The sequence below is a fragment of the Ictalurus punctatus genome, chromosome 1 (assembly GCF_001660625.3).
Source record: "Ictalurus punctatus breed USDA103 chromosome 1, Coco_2.0, whole genome shotgun sequence".
NCBI lineage: Eukaryota > Metazoa > Chordata > Actinopteri > Siluriformes > Ictaluridae > Ictalurus > Ictalurus punctatus.
The window spans coordinates 30,214,351-30,234,820 of NC_030416.2; the positions used below are offsets into that span (position 1 = coordinate 30,214,351).

Here is a 20,470-nt window from a genome sequence, read left to right on the forward strand (position 1 = left end):
CTTTCATTACTCCTAATCAGCCTACAGTCGTATTGTCCAGTATTCCGTCTCACTCTTCTCATCGCTAATCCTTCTCCGAACTAAAAAAAAACAACAAAAAAAAACCTCTTCATTACTGCAGCTTGGAAATCTGCAAATCTGACTCCAGGCCTGAGCTCTGTACAGAGCGACAGAGATGGCAGACTGGCTCGGTGCATCAAGACATCTAATGAGAGAAGCGTTCTCCACAGGTCAAAGGTCACTGCTCACCGGCCTGAACTTGCTTAGTGAATGCTAGATTATAAGAGGAATGCATATGAGCCAGCCAGGGTTTTAGTAGTGCTTCCCTTGGGAAAGTGATCTGTCGTGGTTGGATCTGCCACTTGAGCGAGCCGAGTGCACTAGATTGAGTCTCGGAGAAAAAGTGGATGAGAATTGTTTACATTGATTAAGCGTCATTATGTCCTGTTGAGGACTGAGTGTCAACATCTCTATTGACTCACAGAGATGGAGCACAGGGCCAGGAGAAATGGATTTGTTTATGGAGAAAACCTACACACACACACAGAGCAATAATTAACTCAGTGGCTTTGTTTTTCCCAAGATGAGTAACTGTACATACACTGCCCATCATTTTATATATATATATATATATATATATATATATATATATATATATATATATATATATATATATATATATATTTTAACAATTTATTATTATTTTTAAACTCTAATTGAGAAAAATGATCTGTCACCCTCTGTTTGATCTCATTGGAAACCAGACACTCTTATACAAAGTGACTTACATTTATACAACTGAACAGTTGAGGGTTAAGGGCCTTGCTCAAGAACCCAGAAGTGGCAGCTTGGTGGTGCTGGGATTTGAACTCATGACCTTCCAACCAGTAATCCAACACCTTAACCACTGGATTACCAATACATGAACATGTCTGTATATGCTAATGAGTATGCTAATATCTGTCTGTGCCCTCATTTCATGCCTTTTCATGGTACAGTGCAGGCTATGCTGACGTTTGTCATGTTTTATTACAGTTTAGTCACTACTAGTGTCACGCATGGAACAACAAAAAAAGGTACAGAATGTCAAATGATTCAGAAAAACTATTCAAAAGAGTTCTACCAAGAACCTAAATCTTCCCATTTAAGAACTTGGGTGTAATCATAAAACAGAGAGAAATGAACGTTATCAGGTAAGAAATGACGGACAACCATGTAACAACACGATCAGCGGCCGTTATAAACGGAGTCCTGTACCGATTCTGTGACTTTCACGTGTAAACCATCAAAATGGAGTTTTAAAATATCTGTCTTGGAGGGAGTTTTCAAAAAGCTTCCTTTTCACTGACCAAAAATGCTGTACGTGTGAACAGGATGCCAAAACGCAGAGGGAAAAAAACCCCAATAACATTTCAAAAATACCCATATACATTATGGGTATTAACTGGCTGCTTTCAGAACTTAATAGGATGCAGAATAGTGTTTTAGTACAAGCAGGTGCACTTAAAGGGTAAAAATATCACGCCTATAACTACAAATACGAAAAGACTGTCAGTAGTCATTTTAAGTATATGTATATATTTAAATATACAGTGCAGTCATGTAAGTGCTTAATTACATTGGTGAATGTTTTCACTGTTTACGTGTGAATGTCACAGGACTCCGTTTATAACGGCTGCTGATCGGGTTGTTACTTTGTGATCTGCAATTTCTTATCTGATAACGTTCATTTCCCTTTGTTTTATCATCACACCGTCGTGTGGAGGTGCCAGAATGTGGTTTAAAAACATTTCTAGGTGGATGGAGATATTTTCATAAACACCGGTTGTGTGGAACAGTTTTTTAGGTTTTTTTTTTTTTTACTTCGGGGTTGACAAAAATACCCGTATACATGCAGAAAGGGCCCAAGTTCTTAAATGGGTAGATTTAGGTTCGTGGAAGAACTCTTTTTGGATATTTTTTCGGAATTATTTGACATTCCGTACCTTTTTTGTTCCATGCGTGACACTAATAGTGACTAAACTGCAATAAAATAAAAAGAGAAACGTCAGCATATCCTGCACTGTACCATGAAATAAAGGAAGACCACACACAGACGTTAGCATACACACATGGCAGGACTACCCCGCCCAATATACAGACATGTGCATACACGCATATGTGCGCACACACACATTCTCCAATAACTTCTGCAGCAATTACCTAAAGCGCATAATATGATACTTGGAAAAACAAATGAAATGTCTCCAACCTGACATTGTATTTCACAATGAGCTCTGCATCATAGACACACTTTCAGGTGGAAACAAATATTTTCAAAGAAAAGTTTGTGTTTTCTGTTGTCTTTTTTTTTTTTTTTTTTATTGTTGTTGTTTTTTTATTAAATAAAACACCCAACCCATTCATTCAAAATGGCAGCCTGAGTACATATTCACCATTAGTAACTTCAGGACACATGTTTAAACTCTGGCTGGGTTTGGATATGAAACTCAGAGACTCAAAGAGAGCCTTACTGACATTTAGGACAAATATGCTAAAGAAGGAGGAGGAAAAACAGACTAATAGAGGGATGAAGAGAAGAAACAGATGGAGGAAGAGGGTAAAACCTTCCTGACAACCTACAAAAGGCCCAGAGCAGTGCAGCTGCCAAGATAAACTTCCCCTGAAAGCAGGTTCCCTAAGACTAGGTGCTCTTTTATCAGTTTCGCAGAGGCCAGAGAATGTGCACACACACGCACTGTTCTGATGAAGAGTGTTAAGTTACAGGACAAGAATGTGACTGAGGGAGGACGTCTGGATGAAGAGTGGTACTGAGGTAATGGGTAGGGGTCTGTGTGTGTGTGTGTGTGTGTGTGGGCTCTAGGGGAGTGAGACTGTGACATCGTAATGAATAGATCTTGCAGAGATGGAGAGTGTGAGATTGTGTGTTTTCTTACCGTGGTAAGGAGTTGTACTGTCTCTGTGATTGTGTAAAGGCATCTCGGTCATCTTTTTTCTGTTTCTGCATCTGAACATCTACAGAAACCGAATGCCGTCCTGTCTGACTGTAACCCCCAGCATTCGCCTGCAGAACACACACACACACACACACACACAAAATAGTCTCCATTATGGACTGAAGCTAAAGTAATATTACACAAGCAACATACGCTAACATATCACCATGTGAATTTAGACCCATCACTACACACACACGGTTGCACAGTGAGTAGCTCCACAGTCCTTGGGTCAATCGTGAGCTCACATTACTATCTGTTTTGAGCTTCATATGTATATGGGTAGGTCTCCTCTGGGTTTTCCGATTTCCTCTCACCTCCAAAAAAAAACAGCAACCCCATAGCAGTATGTGGACAAGCGGGACTTAATTGCCCCTAGGTATGAATGAGTGTACATGGTGCCCTGTGAAGGACTAGCGTCGCATCCAGGGTGTATTCCCACCTCAGAAAGGCTCCGTATCTACTGTGTTCCTGACCAGGTTAAAGCTCGGACTGATCTTCTCAACAAGATCACATGTGAGAGTGAAACCTTCATTATGGTCTCTCATTAGTTGCTTTAGAAAGGATTTTTGAATATTAGCACTGTAGGAGCTTAATATACAACTAACATATAAATCCACTAACATCAGCCAGTGTAATGTGCTATTCTGGCAAGCCAGATTTTAGTTGTTGTTAGAGGGTTTGATTGTCTCGGTCAATAAATGATCCCAGGAATCAGATAATTTCACAGGAAAAAAAGTCATTACCGAGCTCCGATCAAATAAGAGTCGAGGGTTGCCAAACATGCAAGAAAATGTGGTTTACTCACAACTTTCAACCAAGATTCTAGAATAATATATAAAGACACAACAAACTTATTTTAACAAACACAATGAACGAGTTTATTCTCCTGTCAGAAACCAGCGTAGAAGTACAACTTCTGAAGTGTGTAGCCAGTTCAATAAATATCAGATTCTCAGCATGAAATGGGAAGGAAGTCTGAGGCTAGTAGTGTGCTAGCATGGCCTTACATCAGCTACCGTACTGTAGCTTGTTAGCCTGTCCTCTCAGATCAATAGCAAAGAAAGCTAGTCTGAGTTATTAGCATAAGGTAACGTGTTATAATAAAGTTAGCGAAGAAATTCCATGGTAACAGAAGCACTCACACCATTAGTCTTTTCCTAACTACAGTGTATTTTTCTAACCCCTGACCTTAACCCCATGTGTTTGACTCTTAGTCGTGTAAATGTCTGTTCCTGAGTGGTTAGGATTAGCATGCCGTGCAAGAAGACTGCTCTAATGAGTAACATTGTTATCGCATGTCAGCATAATTATCTGTTTGTGCCTGGGCTAGTGTTGGCTGGCCCGCGGATCTTATGCTAAAACTGCACTAACGTTTGGAAAAGAATGGGGGGGGGGAGATGTCAGACCAAGGAAAAAGCCTAGAACGTTCTCTGAAAAAGGTCTTTGTCTTTAGTGCACAGCTGTAAAAACAGGAGAATTAAAATCCTCAGTGGAGTCGGTTCCATAAAAACACAGGGAAATGAGGCAATTATACGTGTGTGTAATGAACGCAGGACTACAGAACCTCCTCTAGAAAGAACATGTCTGGAAGACAAAGCAAATGCTATCAGACTAACTAAAGACCAGGAAGAACGATTCCAGCCACAAAAATGAGATCTGAAGAAATAAAGTCACGGCCTGAAGACGGAAACTAGGAGAAAGTGTGAGCGTGTGAATTATCCTTAATTTCTGTGTATGACTCTGCGTGTGTATTCCATCAGTCACTAGAGACTACGCCATGTGGATGTTTTCTGATACAAGCCTTCAGGGAGTGATCAGTTGGAGTACATAACTGTATTAGCTGGGACAAAATCTGATTATTCGTTCTCCATGTGAAATACAATGCTTTATGAAAACACAGCATTTTCCCAAAGCACATTAAAAATGGCACATGCCGTTTCTTATTTTCCAGCCAAAAGAAAAGAACGTCGAGCTTCCTCCCACCAGTTTCTTTCTATTTCAATTCTTTTCTATCTTTAAAGATAAAGAAAACATCACAATACAACTAGTCCCATCTGTTCAAACACAAGCGCTCTCTGTCAGACAAAGCTGTAATTGTGAAAAATTGTTTGCAGCAATTCAAAACAGGAACGCACGGAGAGACAGAGTAAAAGAGTTGAGTGGTAGCCAAGCACGGGATAATAGTTATGATTACCATGTGGGGCTACGCAAAGACTTTAATATCAAAGCGAGGTCAACAACCTGGGTGGATGAGGCTCACGACCTGCACACATGTAGTACACATCCTAATACCGTCTTTTCTCTGTTTACACAATGACTTCTAAAGATTTCTTTTGTATACACAAACACATGGAGAGAATTTGTGCGCTAATGTTTCTGTCTGAGGAAAGGCTAAGAGAAACATACAGTCGCAATCAAAATGATTCAACCCCCATTACAAGTCAGGTTTATTGTCAAAATGTACAGACTTTCAGCTGTTTGCAATGAACAGATCAAACACAAGCAATTGGAATAGTTCAACACAACGAATGCTTCAAGTGGTTTCCCCAAATTCAACTGAAAATGCAACTTATAATGATTTCTCAAGATTATTCAACCCCCTGAATAGAATCTCTCAACGGCACAAATATGCAAAACAGATGTTATCTCAATCACACCTGATGCAACTAATCAAGGGCTTCATTAGTTGCACCAGGTGTACTTGAGCTGGAACACATGAAATACCTGAACTGGCTAGGGGTAGAAAATTTATGAAATACCTGGACCGGGCAGAAAAAGGAAGCCATCAATGGCTGCTTCGCAGATTTCTGAGAAGGCAGGTTGTGAAAAACCCTCGAGACCCTGCAAAAGACCTGCAGCAAGACTTGGTGGCAAAAGGCACTGAGGTTTCAGTGAGCACAGTATGGCACATACTTAACGCAGAAGGGCCATCACTGTCACCTGACTTGAACCCCATAGAAAATCTCTGGTGGGATTTGAAGAAGGCGGTTGCAGCACGCATACACAAGAATATTACTGAACTGGAGGCCATTGCCCATGAGGAATTGGTGAGGTTCCTCAGGAACGCTGCCAGAAGCCTCGCATCTCATTTCCAGCAGGTCTTAACAGCAAAAGCGTGCTCTACTAAGTACTAAAGATGCCTGCCATGAAGGGGTTGAATCATTTTGAGACTGGAGAAGTCATTATAAGTTGCATTTTCAGTTGAATTTGTTGAAACCACTTGAAACATTTGTTGTGTTGAACTATTTCAGTTGCTTTTGTTTGATTTGCTCATCGCAAACAGCTGAAAGTCTGTACATTCTGACAATAAACCTGATTTGCAATGGGGGTTGAATCATTTTGATTGCACTGTAAAAAAAAAAAAAAAAAAGAGGAAGATAATTTGTTGTAATTGGAATAAGCATGTTTTCAGATTTCAGCTACTGTGGCACACTAGCATGGAGTGATCAGTTGGAGTACATACACCAATCAGCCACAACCACTGACAATGTGAAAATCACACACGTTTAGACACCGTGGCTACATTAAGTTGTGCTTCCTTATATAAATATATATATATAAAAAAAAAAATAAAAAAAAAAGTCTGAACTAAATCATTGACCTAATACACCAACTTTGAATCCGGCCCATAGTGCTCTAGCATTGACCTAGCTAAGATCAGACAATGGTGATCTACAGCATGGTCTGGAAAGTTCTCCTTTACACACAAATGTACATAATGGATTTGTCCACTAATGTGACTGACTGTGAAGACAGAACAAAAAGAGCAGAGAGTTTAACATGGTGCTGTCTATAACATGTACTGGAATGAAAAACTGTGAAAGAAATAAAAACGAGTAAGAGTAAGAAAAGGTCAGGGGAATGAGCTAGAGTGGGAACATGACAGGGAGAGAGAATGAAAGAGATGAGGGAGAAAGAGAAGTGAAGTGTGAGAGAGAGAACCTGAGAGAGGAGCAGTGGAAGACCCTGCTTGGTGATAACTCCACCTGTAAGCCTTCCCGCAGGCCCCATTTCACCAATTTATTAAGTGTAGCTTGACTCCATTTGCTGTAATGTCCATGCAGCTCTGTATGCAGGGCCTCAGCTCGATGTACGTGTAGGACAGCATTCAGCTGTCAGTCTGCCTCTGCACTACACACAGCAGATTCACATGTCCTCTCTCCAGCTGTCTCAGAATACTAAAAGCCCTCACACTTCACGCAAGCCCTTGAATGCACGGAAAAACACAGTATTGCACTTCTGGAATTAAAAGCACGTTGTCCTTGGAGGTCATACAGGCTCCTGAGACTGCTTGATTAACGTTCTGTGAGTGGCTAAGTGTTTCAGCGCAGGGGTCAAATATTCTCTGTTCAAACGCAGTGACGGATAAATGGTTTGAGATGCACACAGAACTCACTCGCTGCATCTACTGCTTGTGGGTGATGAAAGTATAGAATGGGGCATAAGCTAATTTGTGTATGTTGCATGGAGAGGACAATAGCTAGCTTTAATTGGTGAGGCTTTAACATCTAATTCTGGCTTTATTATTCTGTCCAGTGTATCGATAAAGATTTCATACCAGAGCACTGGTGGGAAAATAAAGTGACGTACAACAAACAAACTGAATTGTTTTTTGAATTAGTGACATGCAGAAAACACAGCACACTGAAAAGCAAAGCCTTTACTGCATCACTCATATCGCTTAAACTCTTTAATGAAAAACAATAAGCAGCTGATCGGGTTTAAGAATTAAGAGCGGAATCTGTGAGAGTAATGAGCGCAGGCCACCATTCAAAGTAACCCACGCTGCAACTATGAAGACAGAACTTTATACTGAATCCTGAGCTAATATGCAGCTAGGCAGATAACATAGTGCATACAAATGACACAAACAATGAAACAACAACCAAGTTCTACTAAAGTTGTATGAGGCTAAGAAAAATACAGGAAATAGTGGTTTATTTTAAAATCAGGAATAAACCCAACCAGCTCGACTGAGAAATTGATATACATTTGAACAAAAGATGGAGATGTTTGGAATTTGGTACGAATGAGGTATGAACGCTAAACCCTCCATACCCCCTAAACCCCCCCCACCACCCCCCCCCCCCACCACCCACAACCTTGGTATCTTTCTATACAACGCTAGTCATTACACATCTGCATGTCAGCTTGCCAGAGAAATGTCCATGCACCTCCTGACAAAAGACTGATCCCCATTGATTAATACAGGAAAGGAGGATTTTAGAAAGAGTTTGTGCTTTAAGTTAAACATCTGGGCACCACAATAACCTGGACGTAACCTACAGGCCATGACTGTGCGCGGAAAGTAAAACAAGGTGGATCTAATTGTCTGAGCTCTGGCACAGTGTTGAGGCAGGCATCTGGCAGCACAGAGATTATTCTCTCCCTATGATTTGCACTTACTGTTATGTCCAGATAAAGGAGGTGAAAATCATGCCTTTAGGGTTTGGAGCAAAAGCAGTAAAGAACAAACCTACATGCCAACAAGTCTCTCAGTGAGAGAGAGAGAGAGACAGACTTCACAATCCAAATTGGGTTTCAGGAATCCAAACACAGTACTAGAGTCTCCGAAATATTCTATGTATGAAAGCCACAAAGAAGAAAGGCATAAAACATGACAGGGTGTGCTGTTATAGAAAAATAATCAGATACGGGGTAGTGTGATGTGGCCCCATGCGAAGATTTATTATATTATGATTCTGGGTGGTTTATTCCTTATTCCTGTATTCTTATACCACAGCAGGTACAGCCAGTCCAGTGATAGATACATATATATATATATATATATATATATATATATATATATATATATATATATATATATATATATATATATATAGCCATTAATTCAAGATTTTTGAATAAACAGTTGTTCTCTCACCAACCTCTCTCTTTTTTTCTCTCTCATTAAGTTAATAAACAAAAATGCAGCTTGTCATGTTACAGTGAAACTGCAAAGTGCAGCCATCTGTCCTGAAGACTTCCCAAGTAGGAAAACTTCAACTTGGAGCATTACCTCTGACCATTATTAGGGTTGTAAAAACAGTTATTATGATTGGGGTGTGTGCCTCAAATTACTCCATTTTCAGGGTGGTACCTGTTTGTAGACAAAAACTGTCACCTGGACAGATCATTAAGAATTAAATAAATAAAGGGACTTTGACTTGATGTTTTTTTTTTTCTTCTCTCTCTCTCTCTCTCTCTCTCTCTGATTATAGTGTCATTAGCTATCTTAATGCAGCAGGCTGGGACCGTGGAAGAAAGTTAAAATAAAACAGTAACTAAAACAGGGGAATAGAACATTTTAAGGTCACGGAAATGAGTAATGGCATAATGGTCATTAAATCCAGGAGTCTACATTGAGAAATGGGACTGTTTGACACTGTATATGTATATTGCGTTATTTTCTAGGACGACGCATGTCAGGAGTTGTAGAGGTCATACTTTCACAGAAGTGATTAACGTTGACTTGGCTCTTAAGTTGTGGAGTCTGCATCACTTCATGGCTGCATTTCAAACACAATAAATCATCACTGGGGAGGATTTTCATACGCCAAGCGCATTTAAAGAGAACTTTTAAATGATCATTTCACAACCTCCGTGCACATCCCAGGCTTCACACTGTCCTCACGCCAAGTGTTAAGTCCTCAGCGGTTGCTGCTATGACTTTCAGTATTTATACACTGAACACTTAATCAGTAACAACAGCGCTGCAAGTAAATGTTGCTTGAAAGTTTTTTTTTTCTCTACGGAATTACATAACCATCGGGTCTTTTCTGGTCCGCTTCAGTGTGCTGAGAACTTCCTACAGTGTAGTGGTTCTCAAAGTGGGGTCTGTGGAGCATAGCCAAGAGATCTCAGAGCTGGAAATCACCACCAGCATTATTAAAGTTATTATATTGAGTTTTTATAGTTATTAGCGTGTTTGACTGCTCTCGTTAAGTGAATAGCTTTAAATCAAATCTCATTAACTCAAAAACAAACAGCCTATAAATAATATCAACTTGGACTTGATGTGTTGGATCAATGGAAAGTTCAGGAATAACAAGCTCTAGGGCTCGAATACAGAGCAAGAATATTAAATAACGAATCTAATCTTTGAAAAGATGGATAGGTTCAATCAAATAAATCTGTTCCGAGATGTCTGGTCTGGAGAAATTTTTCAACAGTGAGGATTTTGCGAACCCTGCTATAGTCTCTGCATCACTCCATACTTTGAAATGTGTTGACATTGGACTATTATAAAAATCTGCTCTTTGTTGTTTGGGTTATTTGCCTTCAGATAGATTTATGAATCACCCGAAAGCGGCTTGTTACCTTATTATGACAGGTTAATGACACCATCTTGTCAGGCTTTTGACAGCATGCTTTGACAGTGAAGTATTAAACTAAGCCAGTCTCCCACATCCTCTTCCTTCTCGCTGTATTTCTCTCTCTCACTGCATTTTAACACCTTTAGTGGGCCTCCAGTTAATACAGACTGCTTTTTAGGCTCTAAATCTTTAATACAGTGTGTGTTGTGGAGGATATTAAAGGCCGAGAGACTCTAATTTTACACTAGCTGTAATTTTTAGTACAGACAGAATACAAGAGTGTGAAGCTCTACAACACTCCCATCTTCACACACACAAGCCTACAGACAGATAAACAAACCTCTCAAAGATTATTTGACATTACTGTTTAAAGATGTAATAACTGTTTACAACAGGCATCAATATTTCACAAAGCCGTTCACGTTCCTGTGGCTAGAAACAACCTTTTTTTTTTTTTTCTCTTCCCCTTTTTAATGTAATATATAACAGAGTGCTCATATTCCAGCACTTCTGTAATTCACCAGCCTGTTACATAACTGACGATGCAGAAGTGGTGTACATTACAATCAGAAAAAAGTTGCTTTACGTCCAAAACCTGACTGCTGCCATCACTCCAAGTGACGGAATCAAAAGCCTTGCTTGGCTACTCATCACCTGAAAAGCATATCGTACAGAACGTACCATCAAAGCCCCAAGCCACTAATAAAGCTGAACTCGGGGGAGAACCTAGATTTTATTACCTAGATTTTATTACTGCTTCATGGATACCTCCAGACTTACAACTACCGGAACATGCACAAGCTATCGGATGTCTTCGGGGCCAGATCGTCTAATGTGTGTGTAAATCTAAATCAGCACTGCAGCAGTGCTTTGTTTCTACTTAGTATTAACACCTTCCCACATTTGTCCAGTGAAGTATGGCATGGTACAGTTATTAATCCAGGTCCAGGATTATCACATAATGGCAGCTGGAAAGCACAAGTTGTTCTGTGGTGGTTGGGACTAGTAGCAATGATGCTCAAATGCTGCAAATGTATTTATTTTTTGACAGGGACTTTAATTGTACGTTTCTGCTTGTCTACCTCACAGGGCGTATTATAGAGCATGACCAGGGTTCTTAACAACATCAGAGACAAAAACACAACAGAAATACGATGAGCCCTTTATGGATTTTGTGGCTGAATTACAAATAGCATACTATTGGGTTTATAAGTTTCCCACCAATATGTTATGCCCAATGTTGTGAACATATATAGTGTAAAGGAAGCCATCTGGGAACCTAATTTGACTTTACATGGTTTATGGGTAAAACATGAAAAACCAAGCACAAGATCATCAACCAAAATCATTACTGTAGGTTAGAGCTGCAACAACTAATCGATAAAATCGATTATGAAAATCATTGTCAACGAATCTCATTATGCATTAGTTGGTCTGCGCGCGGCACGGGGGAGATTTACTCATTATGTTACGGAGAGTAAATACTAAAGTTGTATCCCAAATGAAGTACTGTACACTTACACTATGCACTATGTACTCTACTGTCTAGTGTGTGGATTTTAGAAAGGTAATATCATCTCAAATATAACACTGGTATCTTTTTTTTTTTTAACCAACCGGACGTATAAACCGCTTCCTAGGCGAAGGCGCATGACGTCATACGCACGCTAGCATTAGCAGAAACCCGAGTCACCGATAATGACTTTCTTCAGTTTACTTTCTGTCAGCGTTACCTTTTATTCCCAACATGACCCCAGTCTCCATCAGACGGACGTGAAATCGTAAGCAAGTGTGTAACCTCCGAGTCCTCTAAGGCAGGAGGGCATTTTAAACACTGTGGAAATCAAACTGATGCACGAGGACAAATTTATGTTTATATCCAAAATGCTCCACTGTGTGTAAGGGGCAGGGGAAATTGGTGCAAGCTGCTAAAAAGGTTTAGTTTAATTTAAGTTTATTGTCATTAAATGCTGTATTTGTGCGCTTGCAGTGTAAATTCTGTCGTTTATTATAACAGAAGTGATGTGTTAGTGATGAGGCCGTGTTGCTGATCACGCGCTGTGTAGGCGCGCTGATGCGGAGAGGGAGCGCGAGTAAGATCTATGATGGCTTGGCGGTTAAGGCTCTGGGTTACTGATTGTAAGGTCGGGGGTTCAAGCCCCAGCACTGCCACTGTTGGGCCCTTGAGCAAGGCCCTTAACCCTCTCTGCTCCAGGAGCGCTGTATCATGGCTGATCCTGCGCTCTGACTCCAACTTCCTAACATGCTGGGGTATGCGAAGAAAAGAATTTCACTGTGCATGTGTATGTGTGACCAATAAAGACTCATTAAACCCCCAAAGCACGAGGAGAACATGCAAACTCCATGCAACCCCCAACCCTGACAGTGCAAGGCAAACGTGCTAACCTGCTTGTTTTCTTTTTTTTTTCTGTTTGTTGGACCTACTTGTCTGCCAAGCAACTACGAATAAATAAACTAAGAATAAACTACACCCGGGGGGGGGTGAAAAAAAAAAAAAACAAACAAAAAAAACAACAACAACAAAGACACAAAACAGTAGATAGTATATTTGTGCAGGGTAGCCAGGGTACTGATTGCCCACTCCTTTTAAACAAAACCTAATTTTATAAAGCTAATGGCATTCCTCTAACTCAAGTGACAACATTACCATTCTGATGATTTACTGTGACCATTTCCAGCCCGAGAAGGCTCACCAAATTACTCATGGATACTTATTCACAAGTCATTTGGAAACAGAAGCAAAAACACAATGCGCCATCTCAGTTTTGTTAGCGTAACCTGCTGTAGTTCCACCATTAGTCGCACAAACAGCCTTTACTCCAGTCCATCCATACGCCAATCAGAGAGACTAAGCAGTGGTTTCGACATAATGAAGAGTCCAGTTGCATTCGGAATTCTGAACATTGCACCTGCTTCCAGTTAATCAGTCGAGTTAAAAATCATGGAACGATACCCAGACATGTATTTGAAGTAGAAATTATATTTTAGATGCCGTCAAGAAATTCCACTCAAATACTGTCGCTGCTTTAATTATTTGTCACTGATATGATGAGGGGAAATTCATCTGGAGCTGCTCCACACATTTCAGATAAATGTGTGTGTTTGTGTGCAAGACTGAAAAAGAAATGATTAAGTCTATTTTTGGCGGGTATGCAGTCCCCCCACCTTTGCATTAAAGAGACACCTTAGAAATAATCCGTTCCTGTTGAACTATTTAGGAATGCAAGTCTATGAAGGAACATGTGTCCAAGACAGGAGGGTCAGTGAGCTGACCCCTAATTTAGGAAATAGTTCTATCCCTCAAGGTAATTAGGCTGTCATCCCTTAAAATCCCCCCCGTGCCTCGAACAGGAAGCTACAGGACAGATTTCCATGTCCGATTCAAGCCATTACAGCGCACAGATACACAGCTATGTGACCTCTGATCCCTGGTTCAAGTTCCCAGCCCCCTGAGTAGTGCATATTGTTTTATCTTGGAGATAACATTAAAAATAATGTCTAACCTCTAACCCTTAAATACAAATGAGGCTCGAGAAACAGGGGCTTAGTGTTAAAACATACACCCATGAGAGTGTATCTGATGAATAAATGGGGTTTCTAGAGATTTGTAAATAATCTGAAAAAGACCTCGGTAGATACGGCTGGGGGTGCTGCTGCTCCCTTTGAGCCATTCCCACGAGCCATTGTTATTAAATGACATTTTTTGCTATACAGAATGGAAAATACATGCTTTAGATACTCCAGAGGTGCTTATTTAGCCGAACGTGCAACGTCAGCAAGAAATTAACAAGCCGTGTCACGTCTGTAATCACAGGTGTAGAACCCAGTTATTCCCAAAACACCCAATCAGACCAAACCTAAATGCAAGAGGAGACGATGTGTACGTGTCCTAACACCTATAATGCAGAGCAATCACGATGGGGAATGTTTCTTTTTTTTGTCCTGAAGTGTTATATTCCTCTTATATCACAGCAGCTTTTTGTTTAGTAAAGAATGGCATGCTTTTTATCCATTTATAGTTGCATTAAATGTTGGTGTTAAGTTGGTTCCTGTCATAAGTTATGTTTTAGCAGCATCAGTGTCTGTTGGTGTGTCTCAATCAGCTCCCTAGTTCAGTAGTCAGGGTATTGATCAGGAAGTCGGCCATTTTAAGGGCTCTCAAAATCCTTCCAGTGCACTCGAACGTTCACTTCCCAAAAAGTCCCACAACAGTGTACCGTAAAAACCAGGACGCATCGATGCTCACTATGCTCCCTTATTGAAAATGTTTTCTGAAGCCTCTCAACTCGATTAAAAACGGGAGACGAACTCTCAGCCAACTTCATCTACAAACGTGAGCTTGTTATCGTTGTTGTAGCTCTAAAATTATTATTTACGTTAGCTTAGTGGTTAGCACGTTCGCCTCACACCTCCAGGGTCGGCGGTTCGATTCCCATTGTGGCTCTGTATGTGCGGGGGTTTCCTCCGGGTACTCCGGTTTCCTCCCCCAGTCCAAAGACATGCATGGTAAAGTGTCCGTAGTGTGTGAATGTGTATGTGAGTGTGCCCTGTGATGGACTGGCACCTGTCCAGGGTGTACCCCGCCTTGTGCCCGATGCTCCCTGGGATAGGCTCCAGGTTCCCTGTGACCCTGAAGGAAGGATAAGCGGTATAGCAGATGGATGGATATATATGGTTTGTTTGAGTCTAATGACTTTTAATTGTGTAATGATTTTTTTATTTTATTTTTTAAATCCACTAGCTAGTCCATGATCCTGCTTTACGTACCATGACAGAAATACGTGTGATTAAGCTAACACATTAATATGACACGTAAAAAATAAAAAAAAAAAAGTAATATTTTTATTTTACGTTTTGAATTTTTGATATTTTACAACACGAGTACGTAGTCACGTCCCCGGAAATTGAATTATCAGTGTCCCAATGTGTAGTACCTCATGTACACAATATACCGTTTCACGAGCGAGGAAGCTAGGGAGCTGATCGAGGCACACCCAGTTATTGGGATAAAAATGCTCAGCTTGACATGTTATGAAAAAACCTCAAAGCTCTCCATACTGTAGACTTTGCCATGTCCTCAACTTCTCCACACAGAAAACGTCACCATATCAATAAATTACGTGCGTTTTTAAAAATCTATTTATGTGGAGCACAATTCACATAAGTCCCTGTTTCTTCAGAAATTATAATGCAATAGAATCAGTGCATTGCTATAAACTTGTATTTCCCCTTGTAGCCAGCAGTACTGTCAGAGCTACTGTTATAGAAAATGAATCACCAGCTTCAGACCAATCAGGATCAAGAACTCAACAGCACTGTAGTATAATGATCTTTTAATATATACGCCACAATTGTTTATGGCTACTAGAGGACTATCTGACTTGAACCTAAATCATTAAAAGGGCTGTGTCCAGCTGCAGTTAGTGCGCCAGATGTGTCCTAAGCACTCAAGGTTAGGAAAGACCAAACTGGCCAAGTCATGTGGATTTTTATTGTCATCTCTTCCATATGCAAAAAAGGACCACAGTGAAATTGTACATTATCCTGAAACAGTATGAAAGGATCAGTATAGTCAGAAATGAGTGAGAACAGCCTCTCTTACCCATGGCTGCTGCTGGAGGCTGTAAGTACGGCGCCGGTCGTCAGGCTCCTCCTCCTGCTTGGCCTGCTGGAACTCCTGCCTCAGCCGCTGTATCCGGTCATGGTTGCTAGGTGCCAGTCTGTTGCTATGGAAGAAGAGAGAGTGAAAGAATTAACGACGGTCGTACATCCTCATTTGTGCATGCCCTAATGTCATCGTCTACGCAGATTTTAACCTGAGAGGAGTAAGAGGCAGGCAGGGCAATCAATAAGTAGAGTAGCTTGCAGAGACAATAAAGCTACTCTTTGCTTTGCCTCGCCTCTTTTACCCTGGTGTATTAAAGCAGCAATAGACAGACCCGCCAAACCATCTGATTATTATATAATTGTGCTTATAGGATACGTAATCACGTTATATAAAATAAAATGCATCTCTGTAGTGGGCTATCCATTCACCATTCCATAAGAGTGTAAATGCCTCAAAATGTGTGCGTAGTTTGTTGTGGTTTATCACCGAAGAGAAGATGGAATGACCGCATTCCCTAGATCTCCAGCCATTAGCCTAAACTGCATCTATAGACAGTCCATTTCTTCCCCCCCCCCATGCAGGCCCTGAGTTCTTTGGTTCCTCCTGGGGCAGAGAAGTGGACAAAAATGTCTCACTGAAGGAGTCCCCAGTAAACCATGGCCACTGACACCATGGCCCTTAAGGCTGCCTTTAGCAGGCACAAGGCCATCTCTCTGCCTGGAGTGCTTTAGCAACTCATTTGCATCACTTTTATTCAGGGCCGCAAGAGCGTCTGTCAATAGAAATCGATGCAGTTGCCTTTGTTAATCAAACAATGTTTCTTTTTTTTATTTGATTTTTTTAATCAGCACCCATGTGCACACTGGCCATGACGGACAATCCTCTTATTACGATATGACAGTCAGTGAGATTAATACTGATTTACACAGTGACAGAAGGAAAGATAGCAGCAAAGAAAAAGGAAAGGAGGCCATGTAGTAGCGCTAGGCGATAAAACCGTATCGATATTTAGCGATGGTACACGTTCATCGGTAACGATAGAAAAAAAAATGTTCGGTATATCTCTCGATAAAATGTAAACAGAAACCTATACAGGGTCACAGGGGAGCCTATCCCAGGGAAATTGGGGCACAAGGTAGGGGGGGGGCCTGGACAGGATGCCAACCCATCACAGCCTAGAACACATACCTGTAGAAACCCCTGAAGCAAAATCTAGAGAACATGCAAACTCTATGCACACGGGGCGAGGTGGGATTCGAACCCCTAACCCGAGAGACGCGATGAACCCTGTATCACTTTGTGATTTTTTTACCTTTTGTCACCCATCTTTATATGGAAATTAAAGTAAATTTTCTGTGTGTGTGTGAGAGAGAAATATCTCAGCTTTCTGATAAAATGTCAATCGAGGTGAGGAGTGACAGGACGAGGGACAGATGAGGATGTGGCCTGGTCGCAGAGCTGCCATCACTGCTGATGTATTATTTAAATGTCCAAGTCTTTGTGCCTAAATGTGCCCATAATTGTAGACTGAAGTGAGAAGCGGCCCGCTGATGATAATGGTCGCTCGCACATGCTTGCCAATCAGGCTTCATTAAAACGCAACTAAATCACTTCCCATAAAGGACCAATGGACCTGAATGAGAGCGGCTGAGACATCATAGTGGAACATCCCAGCTCTGTTGTTCTAGGAGGCCATTAAAATCAATTGTATTATCCATAGCTCATTTAATTCCCAATTCCTATATGCATATGCAGTCGTGGAAGAGCTCGGAGGCCGTAATGTTCATTTGCGAGGCAGTATAAGTGAAGCTCTATAAATGAAATGGGTCATTAGCTTCAATGGTGTGGGCTTTTGTTTCTAACCTCTGGCCCAGGCCATTTTAGATGAATGAATGTCTGTATGACTTCTTCGTCTTAATAAAGATTTCTTTTAAGCACTAATGCTGGGCACAGAAACAAAATCTCCTTCTTTTTCGTTCTTGAATGAATTCTCTTCGCTAATCCTGAATAAAACAAACCTGTTGTCACTACACAATACTCTTCTTTCTTCATTTCTGCCAAATACGTTTCAAAGACTGCACATACCGCACATTTACGATTAAATAGGTATGAAATACATCCAGCACTGTCACAGCTACCGAGTGCTTCTTTCACATGTACTTTCAGGCGGAAATTTAATTCATTAGACTGAGGTGACTTACCCGGATGATAATTAGGTACGAGTTTTCACCACGAGAGTGACGTGAAGAAACAACAAGAAAGAGAAAAGCTTGCAATGGGAAAAGATACAAGAGAAATGCCTGGAAATGAAGGAATGTGTACGCATCCTGTAAAATCCATTCTAAGGCTGAAAGTGCGAATGACTCAAAGAATAAATTGAAGCAACAAAGAAACGGCAGTAATATTCAATAATAAAGAGGCTTTGGTTGATAAATAGAACTTGACTGGAATCTGAATATGCCAGGTGTCAATTTGACCACACACATACGCCATGAGGAGTCATTGAAATCCTGACATTTGCTGTTATTTTAACCAGAATGATCCTTTCCTATGAGTATCAAGCATCTTATCATCTGAAAACGCCAAAAAAAAAAAAAAAAGGTGTGGGCCAAGGCACCCGACACAAAAGGGGGGAAAAAAAGGTTTCAATTTGCTAATGGATGTTTTTGCCACGAATTTGACAGATTGGACTGAAAGGCTTGTTGGCGTCTTGGTAGATCCCCTCTTTTGTGTCCATTTGCAGACCTGCGTCAGCTGCGTCTTTTCAAAAAAAGCAATGAATTCCTGTGAAAAATAAGCAACAAATCACTCGGTCATTACCACGCATCTGTGAGGGGGAATTAATTTGGCCATTAGCTCTTGTAAAAACGTGTGATTACACATTTCTGTCGGTGGCATGGTGCCTGGTGTCCACGCTCTCAGTGAGAGAAAAAAAAAATGTTAACAAGGTTTGAGCGGCGCAGAGTAAATGAACAACAAACAAGGCCTGTGAAGAGGAAATGAGTGAGAGAGTAGGAGGATTCAGAGGCGAGAAGGCTCAGCTTTTATTCACATCAACCTGGTTTTGCAGGAGGAGCCTTGATGGTGTTTGAAGCTAGGGGGGTTGACATGTGACTGGTGGAATCATCAAAGAGCCATTTGATTGGATTAGAGCTGAACATTTTCCAGGAAAGACTGCGATAGACTCATCTGACACACCTCCTTCACTCTACCGACATGTCAGTCTAGTCTGCGCTTTATTAATCCTCCCGTCCATCCATTAGCTGATAGACATGGAGATGTCAGAAAGGTCCTATTATCATAATCCTCCTGCAGTCTCTTCTCAACTCCCTGGCAACAAAACAAACAGCTCAGAGGCGGTCGTTAATGCTTCTTTTTGACCCTGGAAAGGTCAAATTGTCTATAAGCCACTGAGAAAGGGAGTCTCCTGAACACCTGAGCTCAGAGATCGTGGGGACTATAAACCAGTCCCAGCTTGTATCCACACTGTCTCTCAAACGGCCTTCAGCAGCTCATATCCGTTTATTTGAAATTGAGAGCAGTCTTTTACAACCTTCCAGTATACGAGTGCTTGCATATGGAGCAACAAGATCATAAACTAATTAAAATTTGAAAATGACAGTGAGGAGTTGGAGAAATGGAAACTGCACTGGATCAAGGGGCTCATCTTCATGGGTTGGGTGAGGGACTGATGAGGAACTCAAAAAAAAAAAAAAAAAAAAGTAGTTCAAAGAACTTGCTGCTATCTGATCTGCAAGAGGGAATTCATTTTCAACCCTCTCCACCCCATTGCAGTGCAGACAGATGCCTTTTTTCTTTGTTAAAAAGTTCCCTAACATCAGAGTTGCTTAAACTTCCCAAAAAAGCAGTTTATATCCCTGCTTGAGTATATAATCTCATCTGGATATTGTAGATTTGTAGCTAAGAACTGATGCTGTTATCATAAAGACAAGTCCTGTGCTCATGCCAGGACTTTTATTCAAAAATCTGCTCATACATACTCAACATCCGTTCAACCTACTTGACTTGACTTTACTCTTCTATACCTGTTAAATGCTTTCTAATCCCAATATCCAGCGTCACCCAGAAGAGGATGGGTTCCACAGGCTGGTTTCTTTCTCATGTCAAGGAGTTCTTCCTTGCCACCCCCATCACCCCTGGGTTATTCATTAGGGATCTAAATTCATGATTTGTGTCTATTGGAAAAAGTGCTATACAAATAAAAATGAAATGAAAGCAGATTCACCATAAATCCTCAAGTCAGCATAAGAAATTAGCTCCAGTGATCAGAGAAGGAAAACAGTGCCAAGAGGCAGTAGGAGCCGTACCAGCCTCTCCACAGCCCGTATTCATCCCTCATACATAAACCAGATGGATCCTCCCATCTGGCTCACCGATACTGTGAATACCTCAACATCATGACACAAGATCGGTCTCTTTGATCATGAAATATCAGGTGTCTCTAGGATTACAAATACCACAGGGCATGCATCAATGTCAGCCAGCGGCCCGGCTAAACAAGAGCT

The 20,470-nt window shown here is 40.9% G+C and overlaps 1 protein-coding gene across 3 annotated transcripts in view; it reads right to left on the reverse strand.

Annotated features, from left to right (window-relative positions):
- Positions 1-20,470, reverse strand: part of pard3aa (par-3 family cell polarity regulator alpha, a) — a 433,956-nt gene that overhangs the window by 7,015 nt on the left and 406,471 nt on the right. For all 3 annotated transcript variants that reach the window (XM_047158283.2, XM_017479944.3, XM_047158282.2), the window contains 2 exons: positions 15,939-16,062; positions 2,937-3,064 (listed from right to left, as the gene is read on the reverse strand). In XM_047158283.2, the coding sequence (XP_047014239.1) occupies positions 2,937-3,064; positions 15,939-16,062 (252 nt within the window). The remainder of the gene's footprint in view (positions 1-2,936; positions 3,065-15,938; positions 16,063-20,470) is intronic.